Source organism: Cupressus sempervirens, chromosome 4 (genome assembly GCF_028749045.1).
Source record: "Cupressus sempervirens isolate cs-2001-9-10 chromosome 4, ASM2874904v1, whole genome shotgun sequence".
Lineage (NCBI taxonomy): Eukaryota > Viridiplantae > Streptophyta > Pinopsida > Cupressales > Cupressaceae > Cupressus > Cupressus sempervirens.
Genome location: NC_143121.1, coordinates 14,883,578 through 14,911,522, shown reverse-complemented (window position 1 = coordinate 14,911,522; position 27,945 = coordinate 14,883,578). Strand labels below are relative to the sequence as shown.

Here is a 27,945-nt window from a genome sequence, read left to right as displayed (position 1 = left end):
CCATTGATGTCAACATACTTTTGATTCTGTGAAGACTAGAAAAGTAATAGAAAAAGATTGCGGTAGCGTAGTTTGAGGATTAGAGATGAGGCTATGTAGGGAAAAGCAGAAACCTATGTCACCCTTTTACAAACGAAATGGCTAACAAAAGTATGATTGTTTACCTTTAATGACATAAAACTAATATTATTATTTATAATTTAAAAATGAAATAAACTAATGAAATGTGTAGAAATGGATGAAGTTTAGGATTGTAATTTTTAATAATTATTTGGAATAAGAATTGATATATTTCCCTATTCTTTAAGGATAACTTTTTAGTTACTAAAAAATCTTAAAAATTACGGGTCTAGTTCTCACCACAAAACTATATCGAAATAAATTATTTCCCTTTGATCTCATATTATGTTATAGATAACATATGTAGCTAGACCAATCAAAAATACAAAAATTCTTTAGACTTATATTTTATCTTTTATAACAATTCAAATTTCAACTCACCTGAAATTGATAGTTTTTATCGCCCACCACATTTTTCAAAAAAAATCTATTCCAAACAAAAGAAAAATTATACATTCTTGAAGAGGACTCTCTCTTCTAGAATGTCATATAATTTTAATTTTTTTAATATGATTTAATATTTTTTTCTTTCTCAAAATTGACATCTTCTTGAGTGCTAAAATACATACTTTTAGAATTTTTTAATTATAATATACTATATATAAGAAAAACACTATGAACTCTATATGAGAATATTCTTGACTTTGAGCTCTATAAAATGGTGTTTATATGTTATTAAAAAAAATCATTAAAAAATAGTAATATTTATTAAAACATCAGTTTTTTGAAATAATTTTATTTCTTTAGTAATTGGATACAAGCTAGTATAAAACATAAATTTAATAGAAATTTCTAATTGAAAAAATGTGAGACCATATATAACATATCTAGAATAAATTTATCAAGAACATATTCTTGCACAAAATTTATTTTTAGATAGAAATACAAAAAATTGGTCATCTTGATAAGTCAACCCGAAAGGTGACACAACTTTATACTTTTACCCATGCACAATCTAGGATGTGTTTTATAGAGTATCTTGGTGATGAGGATAAGTGTGAATGTGCAAAGTCAAAGACTAGTGATAGTTATTTGGGATTTATTGATGACTATGTAGAGACAAGGTTCTAAGAAGCAATTTGAGATGTTTGGATTATATCTCCAACCAAAGATAGAATCTAGTTACACACAGTTAGAAAAAGTAAGAAAACATTTTGAAGATGGCATGGTTGAGCGTGCTAAGTCAGAAGTGACACGTGCGAAGAGTTATGAAGACAAAGAGCTAACAATTTGTTCTAAATTTCTAACTAATGAAGAGATGTGACATAACATGTAATGTAGTTAATGAGGTCCTATATTGTAAGTGTAAGTGAGAAAGTCTCAAGGCTAACTTAATAATTAATATTAGGACTTTGTATAAAGGGAAGATGTTTTCCTTGTTTTTAATGTGGTGATATTATATGTGAAATAGAGAATAAAAAGTTAAATATGATTGACTGAACCTTATATAGAAATAAAAAAAGTGGTTGGTGTAGTTAAGGCATCGCGGGTGAGGAAAGTACTTAGATCTAATAGAGAGTGTTAGAGGATAGTTGACTATTTGGTATTTTTATGAAAGAAATTGTACTAAGGCTATTAAGACAATGTGTTCAGTGGTCTTGCCCCAAAAGTTGTTTGGATAGCAATTCCTTTTTCCTTCCACAACTCCTAATAGGGTTGGAATCTCCTCACATGGATTCAAAGTCTCCTAATAGGGACTGTCACGTACTATATGTAATTCATTGACTCCTAACATGACCCATCCTCTTACAATGGATTTATATATTAGTACATTATTTTGTGGGGACCATCTTCACCAGGGTTTTCCCTCTCATTGAGGGCTTCCCTAGTTAACAAATCTAGTGTTAGTGTGTATGAGTGTCTTTCCATGGTTAATGGATTTGATGATTACATGTTTTAGATTTAATAAGTTTATTAAAAGCTTTTTTGATTAGATAACTGATTCACCCCCCACCGCCTATTAGTTATCTTGGTAGATTTTACTTTCTAACATCTTGCATTGCTACATGTACACCCCATCTGAGATTAAATGGAATGTTTACTCCTCTAATTACATTTTGACACCTACTAGAGCTATGGATATCCTTAAGGAAACAACTTTTGGAGAGAGTAGCCTTTCTCCTGGGTTCATTACAGTTTCAAATTATGTCAACCCTCCTATTATTAAGGAAGTTAGATAAATCCTCCTCTCACTGAGAAAGGCCTCAAAGTTCTCAATTGATGTTGACCGAGAGTGACAAATAGTATAGAAAAGAGATGCAGAAGAAAGGAAATGTTGACTTGGAGACAAAGGTGGGAAGACCCTTAGAGAGGTCTAGTTGACAAAAAGTTATTGCAAAGGAAATTGTTAAGGGTGGACAATTCACCTTCAATTAGGACGAAAAAGGTAAAAAATGATCTTCCTCTTTAGGGGTATTACTGTTAGAATTATTTTTCGTTACAGTAAAATATTGAACTATCAATGCCCAATACAAATGTCAGTTTTAACCCAATACATGGGAGGTAGTATGTCACAAATTTCCAAGGACATACTGACCACAAAGTTAATAATCTCCCCTTTCGCACCAACTAAGCCTTCTACACCCACTGAAGGGAGACTCGAACCCATGACCTAAGGCGCTAATACCAATTGTTGGAACCATTTTCTATTGTGCCAAAGGCTTAAACTATCACTGCTCAATACAAATGCTAGATTTAACCCAATCCATGAGAGGTGACTAGGACATGCCACAAATCTCCAAGGAGGCATTCACCACTAAGTCAGATAGTACAATATATATTATAAGATTGATATCTTATTTTTGCAAGGGGTTAAAATGTCATTTATTGTTTTTGCTCCAATATCTTTGATTTTGAATCTATGAGGGTGTCTAGAGGCATTGAGACTTTATAAAACCTAACCTATGTTTAAGGAAGCATTTTCAATCTCCCAAAGTTATATTGTGTTCTCCTTCAAGAAAAATTTTGAATAGTGACACCCTTTCAATGTGTGTGTCTCTAACACTCACTTGGTTAGGCTAGCATTGTAAATGGCTATGAACCATAGTTTTGCAAATAATCCAACTGCTAAGTATATATTTGTAGTAGACTTCAAACCCTATTGATTTTTGTTAGAGAAATTGGGTGGCTTAATTGATTATAGTGACAACATGGTAGATTTGCTAAACTTTGTCAACAACGTTGGGCTCTATGATCTAGACTTGATTAGTGACCCATTCACTTGGTCTAACAACATAAAAGGTTCTCATCTCATCCATGTATGACTTGGTTGCTTCTTGATTTCCTCCTATGGGGACAGAAGAACTACTTCCTCCCTTTTTGTGCTACCTAAAACTACATTATACCATAACCCCCTATTGTTCAAATGGTTGGATAAACCTAGTGTGAGCCCTACTCCCTTCAAATATAAAATCATGTGGGTCTCCCATCTAAATTTTTGTCATATGGTGAAAATTTTGTGGTCTACCTCAATCAAGTGGTATGTTATGTTTTTTATTGTGAAGAAGCTCAAGATTATTAAAGGTAAGGTGAATGGATGGAGTAAAAACAACTCTAGGGGTATTTTCGAGATTAAGAAAGAATTATGTGGGCAACTTGATGGGATTTAGTAGAAGATGGTGTTGGGTGACTTCTCTTCTACTCTTCACATGGAGGAGGCAGGTTACATGACTAAATGGAAAAATAATATGGCTAATGAAGAGGTCTTTTGGAAACAAAGGTTGTATACTCAATGGCTTCTAGAATGGCATCATAACGTTGTCTTCTTTCATAGGTTTCCAGAAAAAATAAAAAGAAAACTACAATTAACTCTTTATTGAATGAGATTAGGGAAATTATCTCTAACCCATTTCAACTGGGATCTTTAGCTTTAGGCTACTTCTTATAGCTTTTCACTGATGTCAATTTTGGGGACATCTCATTTCTTCAAGACCAGTTCCTCACTCACCTCTTCCAAGTAGTTTCTAGTCAAGATAATGATTTCCTTTACTCCAAGGTCTTTGATGATGAAATATAAGTGGTTGTCTTTTCTATGGGTGCTCATAAATCAACTGGTCTAAATGACTTCCATCCAACCTTCTTCTAGCAAATTTGGGACTTCATCTATGATTTTATTATAGTTGTAAGGGATTTTGTTAGAATGAGCAAGTTATTAAGACAACTAAATGATAGCCGCATTATTTGTGTCAAAAAACACAATGATATGCAATCTCTTCATGATTTCAAACCTATAAGTGTATGTAATACCTTCTACAAAAATCTCATAAAGTATTTGGTGAACAAACTTAAACTACTTCTAGATAAGATTATCAACCCAAACTAGAAGGGATTTTTCTCAGGTAGGCACATATTGGATGTTGCCATCACCACACATGAAATCATGCACTCCATGGATCATAGTAAAGGGGTTGGTATGGATTTTAAACTAGATATTTCCAAGGCATATGATTAAATGGGCTTTCCTCTAAATGGTGTTACTTACTACTGACTTCAATCAATCCTTTGTTTAAATTATATGGTACTATGTGGAAATTATGAAGTTCACTATCTTGGTCAATGGTAAACTCAAGGATAAATTTTCTTTAGGAAAAGGGTTGAGACAAGGGGATCCCCTCTCCCCCAACCTCTCCATCATGGTGGTTGAAGTTTTAACATGTAATATGATGTACTTGGTTGACTTGGGCTTTATTTATGGCATCAAACCTACTTCTACCCTTGTCCCCTAGGTTCTTCAACAATTTGTGGAGTCCACCTTCTTCTTTGGCATCTCTTCTCTGGTTGAGCCAAGGGAATGGAAAACCTTCCTGGTTTGATATGCCTATGTTTGAAGATAATGTATTATTTATAAAAAATTAGGGTTTTCTTCTCCAACACTGTCCCAGATGTTCAAGGTAAAGTTCTTAATATTTTGGGCTACCAATTTGCCAACCCCCCTCTAGACCTTGGCCTCTCTTTAATGGTTAAAAATGTCAAATCAAAACATGGAACTCTATTCTAGAGTGTTCCCAAAATAATCTTATTGTGTGGAAGGGAAAGCTCCCCAGTCATACTAAGAAACTTAAATTACTTGCTTCCTCTCTACATGGGATCCCTATTTATTTTCTTTCTCTCTTTAATATTACATGATCTATGGTTGATAAACTTGAGAGAATCCAACACACCTTATGCTATGGAAGTGAAGAGAAAAATAAACTTCTACTTTTTTTTTGGGCTAATGTTTTCCTACCCAATTGCCTTGGGGTCCCTGTTATCTACAAAATTATTTGTATCCTCATGATAAAAATTTCTTAGAAGCTGGTGATTGGTGTAAAATTACAAAGGTGATTTATACCTTAATAGAGGATGCTTTAGCAAGCTCTTTACTACTAGAGGCTTACCCCAGGGTTCTTAAATATGGAACAACATACTCAAGTGTAGGAGCCTTCTATTGATAGAAGTGAAATGGTGATTTGGGAATGGTAAAGATATATGTTTTTGAGAGGATAAATGGTTTGGCAACATTTTTTTAGAAACTAGGAGTTTCCACCCATTAAAAAGAATTCTCATACTTTATGTAATACCCCACTCAGATATCCTTGGAACAAGGATAAGTAAAAGTTGAGATTTTTCTTTTTTACAAGTATGAATGCAATGCTAGCATCATATTGGGATCATAAAGATCACAACAAAAGACTTAACCATAATCCCAAAAACCAACTAATCTCCAAATGCCACTACCAAACTGATACGCTCAAATAGAAAACAAAATTCAAAGATGACAATAGAACCTAAATTCTTAGAGGAAGTACATGTATTGCAAGAAAGAACACCAAGAAATGTGAGGAAACACCATGTCGCGGGAGCAAATACAGGGTCCAATAGCCAAAATGCACTGAACTAGTGCTGAGGTTTGTGTGAGGAAGTGCAACCGGCCCTACAAGGAAATGCAAGAAATCATGCAAAACTTCCACACTCTCATGCAAGGAAGTAAAATCTCATGCAAGGAACCATAATAGAAAATTAGGAAAATAAGGAATGGAAAAGAAAGAAAGAAATTTCTTCCACACTAGGGATTACTAGATCCATTGATCAAGGCATAAACACTCAAATATAATAACTAAAAGATGAAAACTACATCTAACCATCTAAACATAGCAGCAAAGCAAACGTACTGAAAGAAACATTGCAATGATTAAAAATAACAAAACTCATTAGCGGTAACTCCCAGCCATAATATTAGCATGATGAGACCTAAAAGGCCCTAGCCATTCCACATGCATAACATCCTAAACTTCCCACTAGATAGTCAGAGCTATCTTATGAGGGTGTCACTACTAAATCATAATAATCATCCTAAGAAAAAAAAGTATAACATGTTAATCCACTAAGAAAAAGATACTCCAACTAAGAAAATCACATCATCAAATCATATGCTAAACACCATAGTAAGGGAATGCACAAAATAACTAACATCATCTAAACATGATATCCAAGAACTCTAATGAAAGCATAAATCACAAGGAAACATACTCCGTATAAACCAAAATGCCAATTGAAGATTGAGAGTCAATTGCACCAAAATAATAAAATATCTCTATACACTAGTCCCTAGTAGTGGTATAGGTAGCCATGCCTCCCAACCACGTGAAACCCATAGGTCCACTCCCACCATGCTGATGGAAATAATGATCCAACCACAAACACACATAAACCAAAAATCCAAGGCTAACACTCATGCCGGATAGTAATGACTGAAACCAAGATCATGAGAAAATGCAAGTACTATAGGTCCTGGTGAGACACTCAATGGATAATGATGTAGAGGATTACAACATGGAGAGTCATTGGCATTGGTTAACCCAAGCTAGTATTGACAGCATCAACTTCCCAATGGAAGCCACACAATCCAACTTTTAATTATATTAAATTATCTACCTACTTAATTTTATTTAGCTATCACTTAATTAAAACTTCATCTGCCAACCCACAAAACAATGGTCACCAGGTTGCAAGATAGAAGCCCCCTCCATGGTGCTACCCCACCCTACCCATGCTCATCCAACGATGAGTTCCTATGGGCATGCATACTCCCAACCCAACCCCAAATGATCATAACTCCATCGAAATATAAATAGGAGATTAGGCCTTGCAAGTCACCTGACAAATGCACACGCACGTGCTTGTGTGTCACACACCACCATCACGAACCTCATAACACAAGGACTAGATGAGAACATAATGAAAAAATAATACTCAACTAAAAATAGACATGAGAGAATAGATACAACATGCATCATAATGCAACATAAAAGAACAACATGATCTAACTAGCATCCCAACAGATGATCTAGGTCCATTAACAACATCATGCCAAGAAAACCCCTAAGAAAATAGGGTGGCACACAAATTGAGGTAAAAACTACAAAACTAAAAAACTTCAAAATTAAAACACATTTGGACCTTCGACACAAAAGCCATGAAAGTCAAATAAAATTTGGGTTTGGACACCATATGCAAAAAAGACTAGCATAATGGTGCAAAACCCTAAACCCTCATCTTAAAAATTTGGAAAACATTTATACCCAATCAACCATGTAGAACTAGAAAACATAAATGGAGGGGAACACTAGTTGTCAGCCTCATAACAAACAACTACCAGAAACATATCAAAAAATGGAGCTAAAAAACAAAAACGAGAGAGCCCTACCTAACAACAAAAGGGGCAAAAATAAAAAATAGCTCGACAAAATAAATATTGCACATAACTACCAAAAATAGAAGCAAAATAAGTTCTCCTTAAACTAGATCCAATAAGACCAATATTGTAAGATCCCATGCCCGTAGCTCTCATAATGAACAGATACACAATCCTCCAGATGAGGATTTTGGAAACAGCTCTCAAATTCTCGATTTACAAAAGTGAGAAATGAGGAATTAAGTTTGTCTTTCAATATTTATTCACTTTTTGAGTGAATAATTGATTAGGGTAAATAATTACTTAAACTAGTTAGACTTTAAATCAACCCAAATTAAAACATGTTATTCCAAGCAATTGGAATTCACCTATGAAATACCTGCCAAAAATTAAAAATCAATTAAATAAAGCTCAAAAACACAAAAATCACATAATTTCCTTAACACCCTTCGCAAAAATGCAAACCTCTAAATGCATAGATACATTTATGGGTCTAATCACATAATGCAAATGAGTCCAAATTTATCAAATCACCAAAAGGTTTAATTTAACATATAAATAAGATATGTTGACCACACAGGGATGACATTGACAAATATGAATAGTTGAATCACTAACTCCATGTTCCACTGCTAGGGACATAAATCCTAGAGACTAAAACACATGATCAAGTGTAATTGCATTTAATAACATAGTCGAAGAAATGATTGCATTAAATCACCTAATTTAACCATTTATTCAATTGTACTAAAATAATCCATTTACATCACTCACATTTGCATAAGCATAATAAAGAAAGAATGAAGTAAATTAACCATATTATTAAATCCATCACATAACATAATCAGAGATATGTCCAAATATCGAAAAGCCATGTATCATCATAAAACATACTGCCGTCTCAAAATGGCATCAACATGCAAATATGATCAATTGCACAACATAGTAGTATAACATCTATGATACTGAAATCAAAGTATAACATCTAAGCCTTAGGTCATCTCAATTGCAAAAAAAATAACATGAGTAGCAAGTGCCTCTTGAATCAAAATAAACATGGTATAGACTACAAATACAAGAGGCACTACACCTTATGTTGGTAATTTGATTATAAATTATCTGGACCAAGGCCAATGGAAGGACCTCTCTATACTATTGATTGATAGACTTGATATGGGCCAATATACTTTGGACCTTATGACTTTTTTGCTCAAGATCAAGGTCCCTGTGTTTTATAATGTTGATGTAGTACTTTGATCCCCCACTCACTTGTGAGATTTCTTTGTCAAATGTACCTAATCTCTTCTCGTTAAGGAATTTTTCAACACAAGTAGTTGGAAAATGCTTGGGCCACAACTTATTTTTAAGGTCATTTTTTCTAGTGGTTTTTTTGCATGGGAAAATCCCAACCCTAGACAATCTAGTTAAGTGAGGTTTCAATTTGGCCAATAGATGCATCTATTTTTAAAATGAGGAGGAAAACATTAATCACCCATTTCTTCACTTTGAGTTTGCCTCTAAGGTTTGGGAGTAGGTCTTTACAAATAGAATATGCAATGGGTAGTAACTTTTGACATATAATAATTCACTAGGGACTAGCCTTATCCCTCCATACATCCTCTTATCCAACTTCTTTGGTGGAGAATCCCCCCTTATGTGTGTTAGTTCATTTGAAAGGAACCTAATAGTAGAATCTTCATGGATTCTACATTAGCCCTTGATGTTTTGCTCCACCTTGATCATAAACTCCTCCATGAGAACATGTTTATTTCCCTTTGGAAGAGCCCTAGGAAAAGGGATCTTTAGGGACTACAAAGGACATGTCAAAGCTTCTTATGTTGGCCACCTCCAAGGCCATGTTTTCAATCATGAGAAAGATATGACCCTTCTTTGCTGGCTTAAGTTTGCCCTCTTTATAAGTACTAGAAAAATTGAGGTCAAGGGTGACTCTAAAATCATAATTGATAACATCAAAGGCAAGCCTTAGATAAGATTGGGGGTTGAATGCATTGTGAGAGCTATAAAAGGGGTCCTCTATAGATTAATGGAGATCAAATTTATGCACGCTTATAGGGAGGGAAACTCTATTGTTGATTCCATGGTTTTTGTTGGTCTGTGGTTTGATGAATTATGATGGTGGTATGCTATCAATCATCTCTCAGAGTCTACCCAATGCCTCATCCTATAAGAGGAATGTAACATACTAAATTTTTAGAATGACATGTAACACCACTTGTAATCTTAGCCTTAGTTTTGGTGCTATTGGGCACACTGTAGATCAATCTAATGTTGCCTTTTTTAAAACTTCAAATTCATGACAAAGAATTATCATTGCCTACACTATGTCTTGGGTATTGCTTTTCCCATGATCAAATGGAATTATTCATGTGTGTGCATGTTTGGGTGGAGGTCTAATCATTATTTTTTATGCAACTATCTTACAATGACGAATTTTGGTAATTTTTTTAGGTGGTTAAGTTTTCTGCTATTTGGTGATGCCCCTTTTAAAGATTTTCCTTACTTTTGTGAGTGTTGGCTTTTGTTTCATAACTTAGCTGACTTGGTTATTGTCCTTACTTTGTGTTATTAGAAAAATGGGGGTGATCAGCATATAATTGAACTTGACAAAATTAATGAAAGAATAAGAATGATCCTATGGTGATGTTTGTTAGCAAAGAGGGGGGAATTATCCCTTTCATGGAGAATATGAACAGTTATGATGAGCTTGTCTCTCATTAATTTGTTTCTATTTGGAATGAACATAGTGTCTCTATGAATGGATTATCATTTGAAATTATTGAGGAGGTGATTCTAAAAGCCACTAGGTTATCCACTGAGGGAAAGAAATGGAAAAGGATGAGTTACATCTATGACCAAGTCAACCTAAATAAATTCTTCTAGGTGCCTACTGAGAAACTCATTAAGAAGGAAGACAAATTTAGCTATGAGGAGTTACTCAACATCTAGCCTAAGGTGTGTGACCTTTTTATGAAGTATTTTACTCTAGAAGGCCATTATGGGGTTTTTATTTTTTACCACCTCTCATTCCTTAATCATATGAGGAACACAAATTTTATCTACACCATGTTCTTATTAATGTATTCTATAGAAAGTAATATTGCTAATTTTTTTGAAGCTAAACTTTAGGGAAAGAATTATGTTATTCTTCACCAAGGTTTAATGTATTGTCTCTCCAAGTTCCATTTGGCCCTTAGCCCTTTTTCCCAATTTCTCTATTCAAATAGTCTTGTACCAAACCTTACATTTTAAAGAATGGTGAATTAATTATCCTTAGGTCTAGATCTACCAATTAAACTTTTGATCACTTTAAACAACATAGATCTACTCATTAATCCACTCGGTCTCTATAGCAGTTTAATGATAGCATAAACATGTAGTTCACTATCTCAGTAAAAATCGACTTGCATAATGTAAAGTAATAAATAGTAAAACATATCAAACACCATTCACACAAGTATGAAACTAGGATCTAGTGTGGAAACCTAATATGATCTTGACTAAGAGTGACATGTCCCCTTTTCAAATAATTAAAAAATAATAATCTTTGCTAAGGCAGGCAAGCCCAAGAAAGTGAAGTTTCGAAAAAAGGGGGTTAATCTTTGGAAACCATTGGACTAATAAATGAAAATTATTATTAAAATATATTTCATTAACCTCTCTTGGACGTGAGTTATGGTTATGCCCTCTTTTAAGGGGTTGGAGGCATTTTGGGCTGATTCGAGAACTTGTTTTTTGCTCATTCTTTGTTATTCTTCAGAGGCTGCCAAACCTGTGGAGAAGGAGACCCAAGAACGGGAGTTTGCAAGTTTCCAGGGAGACCTAAGAACAAGATTTTGTAGGTTTCTAGGAAGGATAATAATGGGTGTTTGAATCCATTCCATGTGCATGCTCATACAGAGTTTACCTTTGTGCTGAACAATGCAGATTTGTGGGTTTCCGGGTGTGTTTTTTGTATGAGTTTGGTGTTTTCAGTTGAGTATTTCATATCAGTTTGGGTTGCTGCTATATTTAAGATTTTAAGGTGTTAAAATAGATCTGAATATATGTATTGGGACGTGATTAAACTTTTGAGATAGATTATTAGTGTTTTTGTGGTGTTTTCGGGCATTTTTGTGTTAATTTCGGGAGCCCGATGAGCATAGTTTTTGTCCTACATTTGTGAACTGTTGTGTAAAGGCTATACGGATCTGAAATTTTCATTTTGTAGGCTGTTATGCTGCTAAAATTTCTATAAAAATTTCCATTTTCAGATTTATTAATAATTTGTGAAGTTGTGAAGCTTTTGGCACTATTTTCAGCATACCTGATTTGGGGTTTCTTGAGAAATTTGGTGGATCTTTGTGATATTAGTTGTTTGATTTTAAATATCTAATTAGAGGTTGGAAATATCATATAAAATCAGTAAAGAGACATTTTAGTGTTATCAGAGCCATGATCTTTCCAGCCTGAGGGTTTGTAGAAGTTTGCATGTCAGTTTTGACAATTACCCAAATCTTGCATGTTAGTTTTGACAACTACCCAGATCTTGCATGTTAGTTTTGACAACTACCCAGATCTTGTATTTCATTTTTTATAACTACCCAAATCTTTCATGTCAAAATTTATGATTGCATTCTACTTCTAATCATTTGCATGTTAGTTCTTGGTGAATTTGGTGGTTGCATGTTGCTTCTAATCAGCTGCATGTCAAAATTTATGGTTGCATGCAACTAAGTGAAAGAGAAAAAAGATATTTGCAGTGAGAAAAGAATAAATAAATTTTGATCAAACCTCTAGTTGAAAGTAAAAGTAAAAAATCCAAGGAAGGGAAAAGTATGGCTGATCCAGATGAGATGGCAAAGAAATTCTTCCAAGACATCCAAAATACTCAGAAGAAAACAGTGGATAGTTTGGCAGAAACTAGAGAGGCTTTGCGAATATTGACAGAAAAACTACAAGGAGTTGCATATATTAATGAGAAAGGGAGAACTTTAGAGGAGCCAAGAAATCTGAAATCCACACCATCTAAATCAACCAAAACTATCTTCTTGCCTGCAAATGAGCCACCAGTACCAAATCCAACCATTAATCCTATGGAAGAGGTTACAAGTAACTTGATTACATTAAGAGCTACTTACAATGGCTTAGATGATGACTTTCATAGTTTAGTTCCTTTTAGAGAATATGTGGATATGATGAACACATTGATGCCCAAGAAAGAGTATAGAAGGGAGCATAGCATAAGTGGAAGAGAGCTCAAAAATAAAATAAGCAAGTTTATAGCACTTACTTTTGATGGAACAAATAAAGTTTCATCTAGAGCATGGCTACAAAAATTACAGACCTTCTTCACACTTAACCCCATGAAGGAGAGTGATGATGTTCAAATTGCAAGTCTACACTTGGAAGATGCAGTCTATGATTGGTGGTATCATGGAATGACTACTCAAGGTCATGATAAGGTAACTACATTTGATGATTTTAGTCAAAGAGTGATAGATAGATTTGACCTCAAGGATGATGATTATGAGGATGTTGTTGTGCATGATGGTGAGATACTTGGTAGAGATGAGTAGACATTGAGCATTCATGACTTTTCTAAGAGAGAGTACCAAGCACAGTTAGATGCTTCACCACATGAGGTTGAGGCTAGTAGTACTTCACATGATTTATCCTGCTAGCTGAAGGTGAGTGAAGATAGTATTGTGACTACATTATCTCATCATGACAGGTATGTGAAATTAGTTGGTATTGGTCATATTACTCAAGTGAAGATTTTTCTTGAGTTACCAGCTGATTATAGTTTACAGATATGGACTCGAGATTGTTATATTGGCATTTGGGATTTAGTTGACTACAAATCTTTAACACTTTTTGGTAGCAGTGATTGTTTGGGTGCTATCATGGATTTGATTAGCAGATTGCATGGTGTTGTCTTTTCTTGTGCCAGGAGCTTATCCGATGTTGGTATTAGTTTTTATACACTAGTGTTGGGCTTTGTTCATATATCCAGTCGACCATACTTGCTGGAATGTTTTGATGATATTTCATATTTGGTAGTGTGTACAGATGAGTCCCAGGATCATATTGGCATTGATGATATCCAGGAGGATGCAGTGGGTAGTTTTGAAGACTTAGTTTCCTTAGGTATAGAGGAGTTGGACAGCAATGCTAATGTTTTTGATACTCCATAGGTTGATATGAGCTTTAGATTTGATTCACAGGATATGGATGATAATACTCTAGAGACTAGTAACTTTGACTATACTCCTTTAGATACTGCATCAGAGGAGGTTTGTAGGAGATAGTCAAGCCAGTGCCATCATGTGTCTAATTAGTTGAGAGTTAGTGACCGAGACATTATTGTCACTTGCTAGCATTTCGATGTTGCTCGTCAGTTGTTAACAGTTTATGGATGGGGTTCTCCTACTAGTGATGAGTAGGAAGGTAGTTATCTTTCCTTGACAGAGATCCACTCTTTATGGGAGGCTATTCAGATTTTGAGACAGAATTATATGCAGTTGGTAGTTGACAGGGATTATCTTATGGATTGGGGTAGTACAACATATGATGCATTGTTGGCTAAGAAAGATGAGGTGAGTGAGCTTACTGAGTAGCTTGAGGTGACTTCTGAGATTCTTGAGAGTACATAGTTGGCTTTCAAGGAGTCACAGTTTCATTTGGCTAAGGTGACCATGGAGTTAGAGTGGCTACAGTCTTTCCCTGATTCTATACAGTCACAAGCTATGGTTTTTGGTGATCCGAGGATGTCCATGGCCGAGATTGTCAGAGACAATGGAGATGGGGATGCATCCATCCTTGATACTAACATTGGCATATCAGGTTCATTCCCACTAGAGTCAGGTTCAGTTGAGTTGGGTGTTGTAGCAGATTGTTGTATGCCTGACATGGTGGTGGCCTCTAGTACTGATGACACAGAGGCTAGAGATGTATTAAAGATCATGTGTGATGTTGGTGAGTTGACAGTTGACATGGTTCCTGCTAGTAATACTACTCCCTTGGTGATATCTTCGGAGGTAGTAGTCAGTTCCAACATGGTTAATGATCAATTGTAGTTAGTTTCATCTGGATTATAGTCTAAGTCACTGACTGAGATTGGCACATTCTATCGGCATTACACTGTGAGGTACGCTCATCAATTTACCTTTGATGACCATGTTGATGAGATTATGATACATAGATGTACTTTGGTTCCTAGTGCTTATCATCAGTTATGGAATAGTTTGATGCCTCGGGATGAGAGTTGTGATGGGTAGGACATGGCAATAAGTCCTGTAGTTGATAGCTTGATAATACATGACTTAGAGCAGGAGTTTTGGAGTGATGCTTCAGCAAGTGTTGTTATTGATTCTACTCCTTTGGCTATGACATCTCCTAACTTAGCTAGTGATCAGTCACAGTGGGTTGTATCACTTGTTCATGATGAGCTATTGACTAAGGTTGGTTTTTTTAATCAACATTATATTGCAGAGTATGTACATCAGTTAGCAATTGATCCTTGTGTTGAGGAGTTCATGGCAGGAAATTTTGGTTTGGGTTCCAATTCTTGTTGTTTATCTTGTGATGGCTTTTCACCATTAGGGGTGCATGGGAGTTATGGTTATGAGATAGTGGTCGATGATCTACAGAGTTTTGTTGACTGTAGGAGTTGTATAGTGTGTGGATTCTCCATACTTGGTATAGTTTCATTTGAGAGAATTCACCATTGTTGCAGAGTTGGATTGTACATTCTGTATAGGCCAGTGGGATGCGTTGATGGTATTTATTGTGTTGGCAGTTTGATTTGTCCACTTTACTTGGGTTCTAATTTTGTAAGAGTTTGTGTCTCATGGGTTTCTAATTGTGGTAGTGGTGATTTCGAAGTTTGGTTGAGCTGTAATTGTCAATTTCATTATGGATTCCTCTTGGTCATATTGCAGAGGATATTGCAGGAGCCTATGTTATTTGGCAGTAGTATAGTTCATGACTACATTTGGGATCCAGGTGGATTGATTGGTTTATTGTTCAGAAATTGCTTGAGGACAAGCAATATTTGGGAGGGGAGGACTTTTCATGTCCCCTTTCCAAATAATTAAAAAATAATAATCTTTGCTAAGGCAAGCAGGCCCAAGAAAGTGAAGTTTCGGAAAAAGGGGGTTAATCTTTGGAAACCATTGGACTAATAAATGAAAATTATTATCAAAATATGTTTCATTAACCTCTCTTGGATGTGAGTTACCCTTATTCCCTCTTTTAAGGGGTTGGAGGCATTTTGGGCTGATTCAAGAACTTGATTTTTGCTCATTCTTTGTTATTCTTCAGAGGCTGCCAAACCTGTGGAGAAGGAGACCCAAGAACGAGAGTTTGCAGGTTTCTAGGGAGACCCAAGAATGGGAGTTTTAAGGTTTCTAGGAAGGCTAAGGATGGGAGTTTGAATCCATTCCATGTGCATGCTCATACAGAGTTTGCCTTTGTGCTGAACAGTGCAGATTTGTGGGTTTTCGGGTGTGTTTTTTGTATGAGTTTGGTGTTTTCAGTTGAGTATTTCATATCAATTTGGGTTTCTGCTGTATTTTAGATTTTAAGGTGTTAAAATAGAGCTGAATATATGTATTGGGATATGATTAAACTTCTGAGATAGATTATTAGTGTTTTTGTGGTGTTTCTGGGCATTTTTGTGTTAATTTCGAGAGCTCGATGAGCATAATTTTTGTCCTACATTTTTGAACTGTTGTGTAAAGGCTATACGGATCTGAAAATTTCATTTTGTAGGCTATTGTGCTGCTGAAATTTCTGTAAAAAATGTCCATTTTCAGATTTATTAATAATTTATGAAGTTGTGAAGCTTTTGGCACTATTTTCAGCATACCCGATTTGGGGTTTCTTGAGAAATTTGGTGGATCTTTGTGATATTAGTTTTTTGATTTTAAAGATCTGATTAGAGGTTGGAAATATCATATAAAATCACTAAAAGGACATTTCAAAGAGCCAACCTATTAAAGGTTACAATACACAAAATCAACAAAAGCAACAACTACTAACCTCTCTAGGTTAATCCTTATGCCTCCTTATTGGTACCCAATATAGAAAAAATAATTTGAATTTTCAATTTTAGATATTAAACCTCTTTGAACTAAGGTTCAAAGTAGTTTAAAGTAGTTTGAATTGGTTCAGGTGGTTCAAGGTGGTTCAAAGTGGTTCAATATGGTTCATCTTAAAGATTCAAATGAGTGATAGTTTAAAGAGTTCAATTGGTTTGACCAATACAAAAAGATTCAAAACTTACAATGTGGGTTAATTCTAGTTCATTTGGCCCATGATGTTTTAGTAAGGCATGACATGGTTTAGACTAGTTCAATGGACTCGATGGTTCAACAGTTTAGAATGATAACTTTTATATACCTGCAAACAGTCACCTATAACTTTTCACTTGGGAATAATTTTACAAATATCTTCAATGGAAAGGAAGAATATTAAGATTGTGCCAAAATATCCAAAAATCAAAAAGATCCAATGGTGGGATAAAAATTTATACCCCCTGTACTCAGACCTAGTTTTGCTGCTAGAAATATTAATAATTAAAATTTGTAGTGTGCAATCTTGAACCTCTTTGAACTAAGATTCAAAGTAGTTCGAAGTGGTTCAAGTGGCTCAAAGAAGTTCTAAGTGGTTCCATTTACTAAACTAGGTTTAGATAGATTATTCTAAGTTAGCCTAATTCCAAGTTTAGCAAGTTGCATACTGCAAAGGTTTTGGTGATTCCACTTCTAAAGTGTAGGTTCAAAAGCTCCATGACACTTGGTTACCATTCAAAATGAAAGTCCATGAGATTTAAGTTGTTCCTAGGGGGATTTAAAGATACGTCTGAAGTCCTTTTTTCATGAAAATTATTGGATCCACTTTGGTACAATTAGCTCAGTTGAGGCGAAGAAGCCTAAGTTTGATTATCAATGGAAATGATTGCAATTTCAGAATTCAAAATCCAAATAAAGGGAATTAAAATGAAAGTGAATATCTTGATAGGAAAGTGGAAAATGATGATGCTCACATGGCCTTTCTAAGAAAGAATGAGAATATGTTTGGAATAAATCATAAGCCTATCAAATGGATGGAAGAAAAGATGAGAAATGCAAGGTTCATGGTGGTAACATTATCTTAACAATTCTGATTTCTAATAGTTTGACAGACCTTAAAATAGTAGTGAATAACTTTTGACTCAAATATTATTTTCAAAATTTCTTTAATGAGAATGTGGAGAACTAATATTTTGACAACATATCCATAAATCAACAAGATCCAACAGTGAGATAATTAGTTATGCCTCCCATACCAAGGCCTATTTTTGTTGTCAGAGTTATTTTAAATCTGCCCAGCATCAAGAATATTTTATTTTGGACTAAATCATTTTCCCAAATAGAATTTAATATGCTAAAATATTTTCTTATAAAATTTTAAATCAAGAGTTTATAAAGATATTAAAATATAAAGGTGGGAGTTATCAAGGGATAAAAATAGATATGTAGATAAAGAGTATAATCCTTCCAAGATTCAATTATAAAATTGAATAACCACCTAACAAAACTATAGATTGTAAATAAATGAGGAGAAAATGGTTCTAGTTTTTTCCCAATTTTTCTAGTCCTTTTAAGGGAGAGAAAGTAGGCTTTGGGGTTCTAGGAAAGCAGAGCTTGTATTTTTTTGGACTTTGTGTTAGTAAAAGGGGGAAATTTTGATGTCAAATGTAATGTAAAGAAGGGAATTTTTGTTTTCTTCTAGATAGTGATTCTGACGCAAATATGTAATGAGATCTATATAATCTTTTACATTTTAGGGAAGGGAGATTTGGGAGATAATTTCACACCAAAACTTCAAGTTTGGGTAGTTTTCTTTCCATTGATTGTTATCTTTGTGTAACTTTTAGTTTTCTCTAAATGCATTTAGTGTTTTTTTTTTTTGAATACATTTTTCATATCAAGATATATTTGAAGCTTTCATTCTTCACTTTCTTAGGAAGATGGAAGAAAATTTCCTAGTTTTCATTCTTTATGTTATGTAAATTTTAGATAAATGGACTTCGTGTCATTTATTTCCTTTTAGCTGCTTAGTTTTTCTGCATCTATGTCATATTTACAGATAGATGTTTGTAAACCTTTTGTGCTTTTTGGTTAAAAGTATTCATGTTTGTATTTCTATGAATTTATTGTAAATCATACATGGGGAGCTATACCTGAGGGCGGTTACACTCTTCAATAGTGAAGTGACCCTACCGCTAGTGCATATTTAGTATTCCTACTTAGACTTTTGGGGTTAATTTGTGTTTATTTCTTTGGAGGACAATCTAATCACTAACACTCCTTAACTAGGTAGCTTTGATCTTTTTTTCATTAAAACTTCTTGGTTGATCTTAGGGTTAGGTCAAATTCATTGAATCCTTTCATCTTTTTATTTCATCCTTCTCCTTCTAGAGACTTCTCAAAATTTCTCTTTGAATCCATGCCTAGAAACACACAAACACAATTTATCATGCATTAGATATGCTAGGTCATCAATCATTATCCTTTGTTCATTTTGACCAATCTAAAATTCAATTGTGTTGACTGGGAATCTCACTTTCTTCACAAACTATCAAAATGATGACACTCGATCATCACTATGTTCCTTAACCTCGGTCATCACTAGACAAGTTGATCATCACTAAAGTTTCTTGCTTGGCTTATACTATTTTTAGTTGGTCTTTACTAATGCTTTGGCAACACTAGATCTTGTTCGATCATAACTATCACTCGGGTGACACAAGCAGTGCTCAAATTCTTCTTTAAGTTTTTAAATAATTTTCTCTATTACTCATTTTATCCTATGCATTATGTCTTCCACTAATCATCTCTTCTAGGATTCAACCAAACTATCCTCTCCACTTATTATTATGAATAAACAACAAATTATCTTGTCAATGTGTCAACTGATCAAATGTCCATTGTAGTTCCATATAACTCAACCTTTCCACTAGGTCATCTTGTTATCTCTTCTTTTCAAATCCTCTTCACCAATCAACTAATATGGCACTTTTCTCAAGTAGAAACTATCTCACCAATAAGGTTTGACATTAATGGAAACATAACAATTGTTCCAATTATAGTTTCCAACAACCTTTGCCCTTAGGTTCCACCCACAACCAATTCCTCCTACGTCCTTTTAGGTCAGGTAGAAAGCATTGTGTTAAGATCCCATTCAATACCATGAAGTTTAATGATATTTCCTATGTGTTAGAGTCCCCTAAGAAAATTAAGAAGAAAAAAGGTGAGAAACTCACCCTTGAATTTAAAACCTTAAAATGAGCTAAAAATATTGTATATGATTTTGAATTTGAGGTAGAAGATGTTGAAACCAATCACCATTATAACATGATTTCTAAGGAAAGAGGGAAACATGTCATTAAAGAACATACCATTGAGGACTCAAAGGATTCTACAATTGTTCATGAGAAAGACTAGGGGAAGGGTTCCTCCTATAGGGTCTCTAAACTCAAAAAACCTAATATGTCCCTTGCTACCTTAGTCAATTACCCCTCTCTTCCCTCTTTTTCAAACTAGACATTGGAAATGTTACAATTGAGGAAGCGTAGACCAAGCCGTAGAAGTTAATGAAAGATCAACCCCACAACTCCCAAGAATCACCTGCATGCAAACACGTATCACAAAAAGAGAGAAGAAAAAGTTATGGAGGCTAGAATTGCCAGATCCATAGATGATACATTCTTAATAAGAAAAAAGAGAAATTTTTATTATCAAAAGTGAATTAATTAATTACGAAGAGATCAATCCTTATAGAAGGAGATGAAAAGCCTAACAGGTAAAACCCATGTTGCATGATAATAATTAATAAAATAAATAATAATTGTATGCCTAAAGTTTAGCTTAAGTAAACTATAGATAATAAGTGACTTAATAATTAAATAAATTTGATTTAATTAATAAGAAAAATGTTGAATTACTCTAACACCCCCCCTCCCCACCCGTCTCCCCTTAAGATAAACTTAGGGAGTAGCTAAAAACATAGAAACTACTACTGAAAGTAAATTTGGGTCCCACAAACAAAGCTTGATGAGGTACCCAGGAACAACCAACTCTCTAAATAGAGGAGAAATAGACAAAACCACATGGGAAAAAAACCTACTCCAGAAAGAGATGGAAATAATGTTTTAGAAGATAGGAACAAAAGGATGATCATGAAGAACACCATTGAAGCATGAAGTTGTAAACCCTACCAAATTGCTGATTTGAAGAATATCCACTATATAAAACATGGCTAGGTAGAGAAAACTAAGTTTGAAAAGTTGATCAATCGAAGATGGAAGGTATCTTCGTGGCCTCTGAAAAAAAGAATGAAAGAATATCTATATTGTAAATGATCAATCTCATGGAAATGCATCAGTATCTCACCACTAAAATTGCCTAGTACATAGGATCAAATACTAAATACATAGCTCACTCCATCAAAACAAGAAAAAAATAAAACCAAAGTAACCCCCATATAATGTTGAGAGGTGAGACATGAACACTAAAATAGAATGTAATATCTCCTGCAGAAAAAACTAAGAACATCGAGAGTGCAAAAGAAGTACAAACACCTATAATAACACATGTCATTGAAACATCATGAGGGCAATGTCATGGAAAGAACACTCCCTTGACAAAGGAAGATGGATAATATTGCCAACATGAAACACCCCAGGGCATTTTGTAATGTAGTGCAAGTTCAACAAAACACAAAGATATTCAAGAGCCTAAAATGCAATAGAGTGACACTTTATCTTAGGGCATATGTAAAAATACTATAAAAGGATGTCAAAAAAAATCAAAAGAGACATAAGAAGATACAAGAGATTTTGAAATCCATGAAAAATAATCTAAAGAAAATAAATCAATATCCTGACTTGAAACAACAAAAATATCCACCAGATTGCAGAAAAACAAAAAACTTAATGGGATGTGCCTAGAGGAGAATCTAAAAAATAGAACCTCCCTAAATTTGACTACATAAAAGGGAAACCAAAAATCATCAAAAGTCCAAAAAAGCTACACCATCATGATGGGCTCAAAATTGACTTTATGATGATATCTCATTTTTGAAAAATAGAGTTTGGATGAGAAAGTTATGGCATAAAAACCACATGTAGGTCAAAAAAGTGTTGGAAGGGAAAAATTTAGAAAATACCATGTCATGATCCATGCCAAAATGCCTCATAAAATATTCCCACCAGTAATAGAAATTACCTTGGGAAGCATGCCAATTTTGTACCAAAATGGTCTTGATTGATATGCCAACTTTTTTAGTTCATGTGCAAGAAATCTTAGTTTGTGTGCCAAAAAATCTCAATTTGCATGCAATTTTTTTACATTTCTGTATCAAAAATAAAAAAATTGGCACCTTGGGAAATATGCCCAATATTAGAACAATATATCCTTTTGCTTCAAATTTCAATTGTGCCCAAATTGTATAAATTTATATGTAAATTAGGGGTTTTTGGACTCTCAAAACTCAATAGTGAAGACCATTTCAGCTCAAAGTGACCCAAAAAATAGTGAGCCCCACATTCAATACAAAATAACTTTGAGAAATGAAACCATCTAAAGGAAGAAACACAGATCTGAATGCCCAGCCAAACCTCTCATAAATAGAATAAGGGAATGAAGATATGAAGCTCTGATACCATATATAAGTTGATGAAAGATCAACTTCAGAACTCCCAAGAATCACTTGCATGCAAACACCTGTCACAAAAAGAGAGAAGGAAAATTTATGCAGGTTGGAATTGTCAAATCCATAGATGAGATATTCTTGATAAGTAAAAAGAGAAATTTCTATTATCAAGAGTGAATTAATTAATTACATAGAGATTCATCCTTATAGAAGGAGATCAAAACCCTAATAGGTAAAACCTAAGTTGCATCATAATAATTAATAAAAGAATTAATTATTATATGCTCAAAGTTTAGCTTAAGTAAACTAGAGATAATAAGTGACTTAATAATTAAATTAATAAGAAAAACTTTATTACTCTAACACAAGGTGGTCCTCCCTTGCAACTAGGAAATGATGATATTATTAGTAAGTTTAAACTCCAAATTGTTGGCTTGGAAACTATGGTTAAAAAACTAAAGGTTGGGGTTGCAAGCTTGAAAAATAGGCTAAAAGGTGTTAGTAAATTCTTTCTAAAGGTGATGCACATTTCTTCCTCCACCCTCTACCTTTTGCAAGAGAAAGAGCACAAGAGAAAGATGGTTGATGATGAGAACAATAGAGACCTTTTCGAATTCTCTAATGAGGAATGGACTAATATCTTGTTGTCTAAAAGGCTCAGGAGGATGACTGATATTATTTATGAATCTCTTTTTTTTATGGTTTTACTGGTCATGATCGTTGTTTTAATATTTTATTTGGTATCTTGAATGCTAATTTTAATTTCCTTTGTTTCTACATTGTGTGGCATATTGTTATTAAGTTTAAGAATTCTTATGATAGCTTTAGTTGAGTTAATAACAGGTTATATGATACTTTCTAGTGGATCAATCGTTTTTGGAAAAAAAAAATTGATAGAGATAGAAAGTGGATGTTGTGAATCTATTTCTTCTAAGTATTGCTAGATGCAATTAATATGTTGTTAGCTGTTGTCTAGCATGCTCTGAATTTCTACCTCGGGTCAACATTATCTTTTTGTTGCTTATTTTTTTAATCAAAAACACAAATTTGACATATGAATTCTACTAATTCTTATATTTTAAGGTTCTATTATGTATAATTACATGCTTCATTCATGTTGTCATATGAATATTTTAAGTTTTCCTATATATTTTACTTTCCCTATTCTTCCATAATTGCCCTCTTTAATGTCCCCAAATTTTGACAAAAGAATTTGTTGTTGTGGAAACTCATCTCCCATCTCATGCTATACATATCATAAAATTTGTAATGTTGTATATTACTATAAGTCATATGTGAAATGAAAAACAATTTGAATATCATAAAATATAAAAGGATCCATTAATTCTTAACTTGATGTGGATTATTTATCACATCTGATGAATCTTAATTTCTATAGCTACCTTTCTATTAATAAACAAGAGATAACAATATATTGAAAAATGTATTTTTAAAAATATAGCTCATTTTATTATAATTAAAAACATGTATTGTATCAAATATATTTACATTTCTTAATTGAATATTCTTCAAAATGGGAAGTTGTCAAATTATGGATTAAAAAAGAAAGAAAAAAAGAAATAATGGATGATCAATGGGTTAACTAACTTTAATGCTAAACATTATTGGGAACAAAGGAATTCCTTAAGATAGTTGCAATTGAGGAATATTTGAATCACCATTGCCATTACACCAAAATCTCGAGCTTTCACTAAACATCACAACAACCAAAGTAAAGGATATATGGTAGGTAGTTAAAAACATGTCACAAATCCATTGGTTTATGCTAAACAATACCTTCACCTAGAGGGGACAAGGGGCACCAACTTCCCAATAATCCCCTCGTCAGCATGTTCCAAGGGATTTGAACCCATAACACAATGCTCTGATACCACTTGTTGGAATCACTATTGCTATTACACCAAAAGTTTGAGCTATAAATGGACATCATGATAGCTAGAGAGATGGATCTATAAGAGGTGATTAAGAACATGTCAGAAATCCATCAATCTATGTTGAACAATATCTTCACCTAGAGGGGATGGAGGCACCAACCTCCAAACAAGAAAAAAACCTAATGAATATACAAATAGGAAAACATAAAGTCTTTTAAGACATGCAACAACCACCCTTATTTTCAAGGATAAAAAAGCTAAGTTAGACTAAACTAGACTAGTAAGGTCAAGGAGATTTATTTTAATAAAGAGAAAAAGTGTCAAATAACTTGGACCCAAATGTTGAGCATTCAAAAATTATTTAGTGATGTATGCAAAGCAATAATAATGCAAGAATGACACCTTAGATGACCTAAAATGTCTTAGAAATGTTCAATCAGTTGCATAGGTTGCAAAACTTAGTAGAAAACCAAAAAATGGTAAGTTCATCCATTGACAAGGTGAAAAAGTATTGTAAATCATGGAAAATATGTAATATATTGTAAAAATTGTAAACTTCAAGGAAAACACACAATTACCATTTTCCAATCTACTAGATAATACAAATAAGAGTAAATAAGTTTAAGAATGATAAACATAAAAGTATGATATTTCAATGAGGGACATATATTCAATAACAATTATGAGTAGTATAATTATTTTGTTTCTTAACTGACATGTAATATTCTTTTACATGTATCTTTTTAATGTTTCTAAACAAGATTTATTATAAAGTATTATAAAATGTTTTTATTACTAGATTTAAAAGGTGGACCCCAAAAAATGGTAAAGAAAAAACATTAGACATGTTTGTATTTATATACATGAGCTAAGAAGTTTTCAATATGTATTTTACTTGCATTGATAATGTAAATGATATGTTAATGTAGTCTTTTATTTTTAAAATATATTGTTAAAATTCTAATATAGTGTGGAATTTTATTGTAATTTTTGCATTATTTTGGCTAATGGTGGAATACAATTTCAAACCTTAAAATTATGAGATTATCGATCTAATTATTAACTCTAATATTTTCAAAACATCTAATGATGACTTATCATTCAAAAAAATCTAATGATGAGTTAAATGTCTTAATTAGAAGAGCTCTAGACATTCATAAAGATCTAATGATTTGAGGTAGATATCTTGACGCTCTAGATTCTTGGTTATATTATCATAAAATTATCTTATAGTTATGTATCATATTTTGTATGATCATGCAATTTAAACACTTTATTGTCACAATATTGAGTTTAATTATCTCTCAAAAGGGAAATCAAATGAAGTAATTATTACAACATGGTTTTTCAATTTTGATAGATGGTTATCATATAGCTTCATCATTTATATGTGAATAAAGTTAAAGGATTCATGGGAAAAATTATAGTCTTCCTCCTATCTCAAGTGATAGAGATCTTTTGTATTACAAAAATCCAAATTAGTGGTCAATGGTTCAACAATAATTAGATAGTGGGATACTTTTTTTTGTTTTTGTTTTATTTTGTTTTGTTTTTGTTTAGTTTTTCTATTAATATAGGATTTATTTTAGAAGATGATAATGAGAGTGACTTTAAATGACATTAAAAATATTGTTTCATAAACCCTTCAAATATTAATATTTATTTGTTTGTAATTCTATAGGTTATGACTATTATATAACGTTTTGGTGGAATTTTCCTTTTTATTATTGCTAGAAATATAATTATTTATATATTTGGGCTCTTTATGTGTGAAATTATTCTCTTTGTAATTGATCTAAATAATGTAATATTTATCTTTCCTCCTCCTCCCTCTTTATTTTCAACATTTATCTAAAATAACATAAGGCACAGGTGTGCATACATTTTTGTGCACATATATTTATACATAGGCATCTTAATAATTATATATAAATTATATTTGTTATCATTGTACTTTTCTTATGCCATATGTATTATTTATTATCCAAAATATCTTAGTTTTAGTTAGGGTTGAATGACTATAGTTTTTTAATTTTATATTCTTTTGTGTATATGTATATTCATGCATATGTATGCATGTACCTACATACATAGACATATAGATGTGTGTGTGTGTGTGTGTGTGTGTTAGAGAGAGAGAGAGAGAGAGAGAGAGAGAGAGAGAGAGAGAGAGAGAGAGAGAGAGAGAGAGAGAGAGAGAGAGAGAGAGAGAGTATGATGCATGATCAATTTATATTAGTATGTTAGAAACAAATTATATAGTAAATAAACTACCTCTAAATATAAGGTGTAAGATGAGAAGGAAGATGATGTAAGGTATTCAAGAAAATATTCTTGTTTACTAAATTTTACATTTTTTACATTATTATTTTTGCATATGGTTTTTCATTTTTCATGTTATTAATTGTAGCTAAGGATGCTTCCACTCATAACTGCTATTGGAGCACTACCTTGGAGGCATTGTGAAAGAGGAACTTGGGGCGCAATGGGTATAGTTGTGTCAATATGGATTTCAAGGTATTTGAAGAAATTAATCAACCAACCACGTCCTGCCTCAACCCATGGTTTAAGAGCTGACCCTGGAATGCCATCTTCACATGCACAATGCTTTTTATATATCACAACATATGGTGCTCTAGCGTGTAAGTTTTCTTACCAACATTTGATTAATTATGCTTTGTCGTGTTAGCTAATAGTTTCAAATTCTCATCCTTTTTAACATTTAGAATGTGGAAGCATAAATTGAGTTCAATTTGAAAGTATACATAATTAATGAAATGGGTATATAGAAGTTATTATTAATGTGTGATGGTTTAATTGGTCAATTTGTTTAGAGCCTCCAAGGTTATACTTTTATTTGATACAAAGGTAAATAAATAAATGATTACAATTGACCAAGTATTTTCCCATCTATTGCAATCTTCATGAAAATATTATCCTACATCTTCATTAGATCTTACATAGTTTAAGGTAGATCAGTAGTAAACTTTCAAAATTTCTTGACTTATACTCATCAAGCCCAACCTAAACCTTTGGTTCACCACAAGGTGTAACTTTCTTTGTCTTGGATAGTAGTTATCTTCACATTATCATATGGTATTCAAACTATAGAAATGTAATCGATCTCTTTACAGATTTTAGTTTTCATTTTTTGGATTATTTATTCTTATCTTAGAATTTCAAAACTTTTATCCCTCCACCCCATAATAGATACTTTTTGTAACATTAAATTTTAATTATAATAGGTTCTAATTGAGCTCATGGACATTTTCCTCAATTTAATATTGTTGAAATGAGAGATTTTTTTCTTTTCTAATCTTTATTTTGGATTTTATTAACAAATGATGTAGGAGACTTGTTAACCAAATCCCAAGTTACACTCATAATTTTTGACCATGATATCTAATCTAAACCAACTTAGTTGAACACACTTCTAGTCCTCTCTACTAGTGTTGTTCATTATCTTCAAATTTTTTTTTTATTGATGGCTTTTAAGTGGTTCTCTTTTCAACACAATGTCATTGTGTGTATCAAAATACCAAAATCCATTGAATAGAG

The 27,945-nt window shown here is 33.2% G+C and overlaps 1 protein-coding gene across 1 annotated transcript in view; it reads left to right on the top strand.

The window, feature by feature from the left end:
* LOC149559692 (lipid phosphate phosphatase epsilon 2, chloroplastic-like) overlaps positions 1 to 27,945 on the top strand; it is a 175,015-nt gene that overhangs the window by 66,466 nt on the left and 80,604 nt on the right. The window contains exon 4 of the mRNA XM_089827463.1: positions 26,798 to 27,029. Coding sequence (XP_089683589.1) covers positions 26,798 to 27,029 — 232 coding nt within the window. The remainder of the gene's footprint in view (positions 1 to 26,797; positions 27,030 to 27,945) is intronic.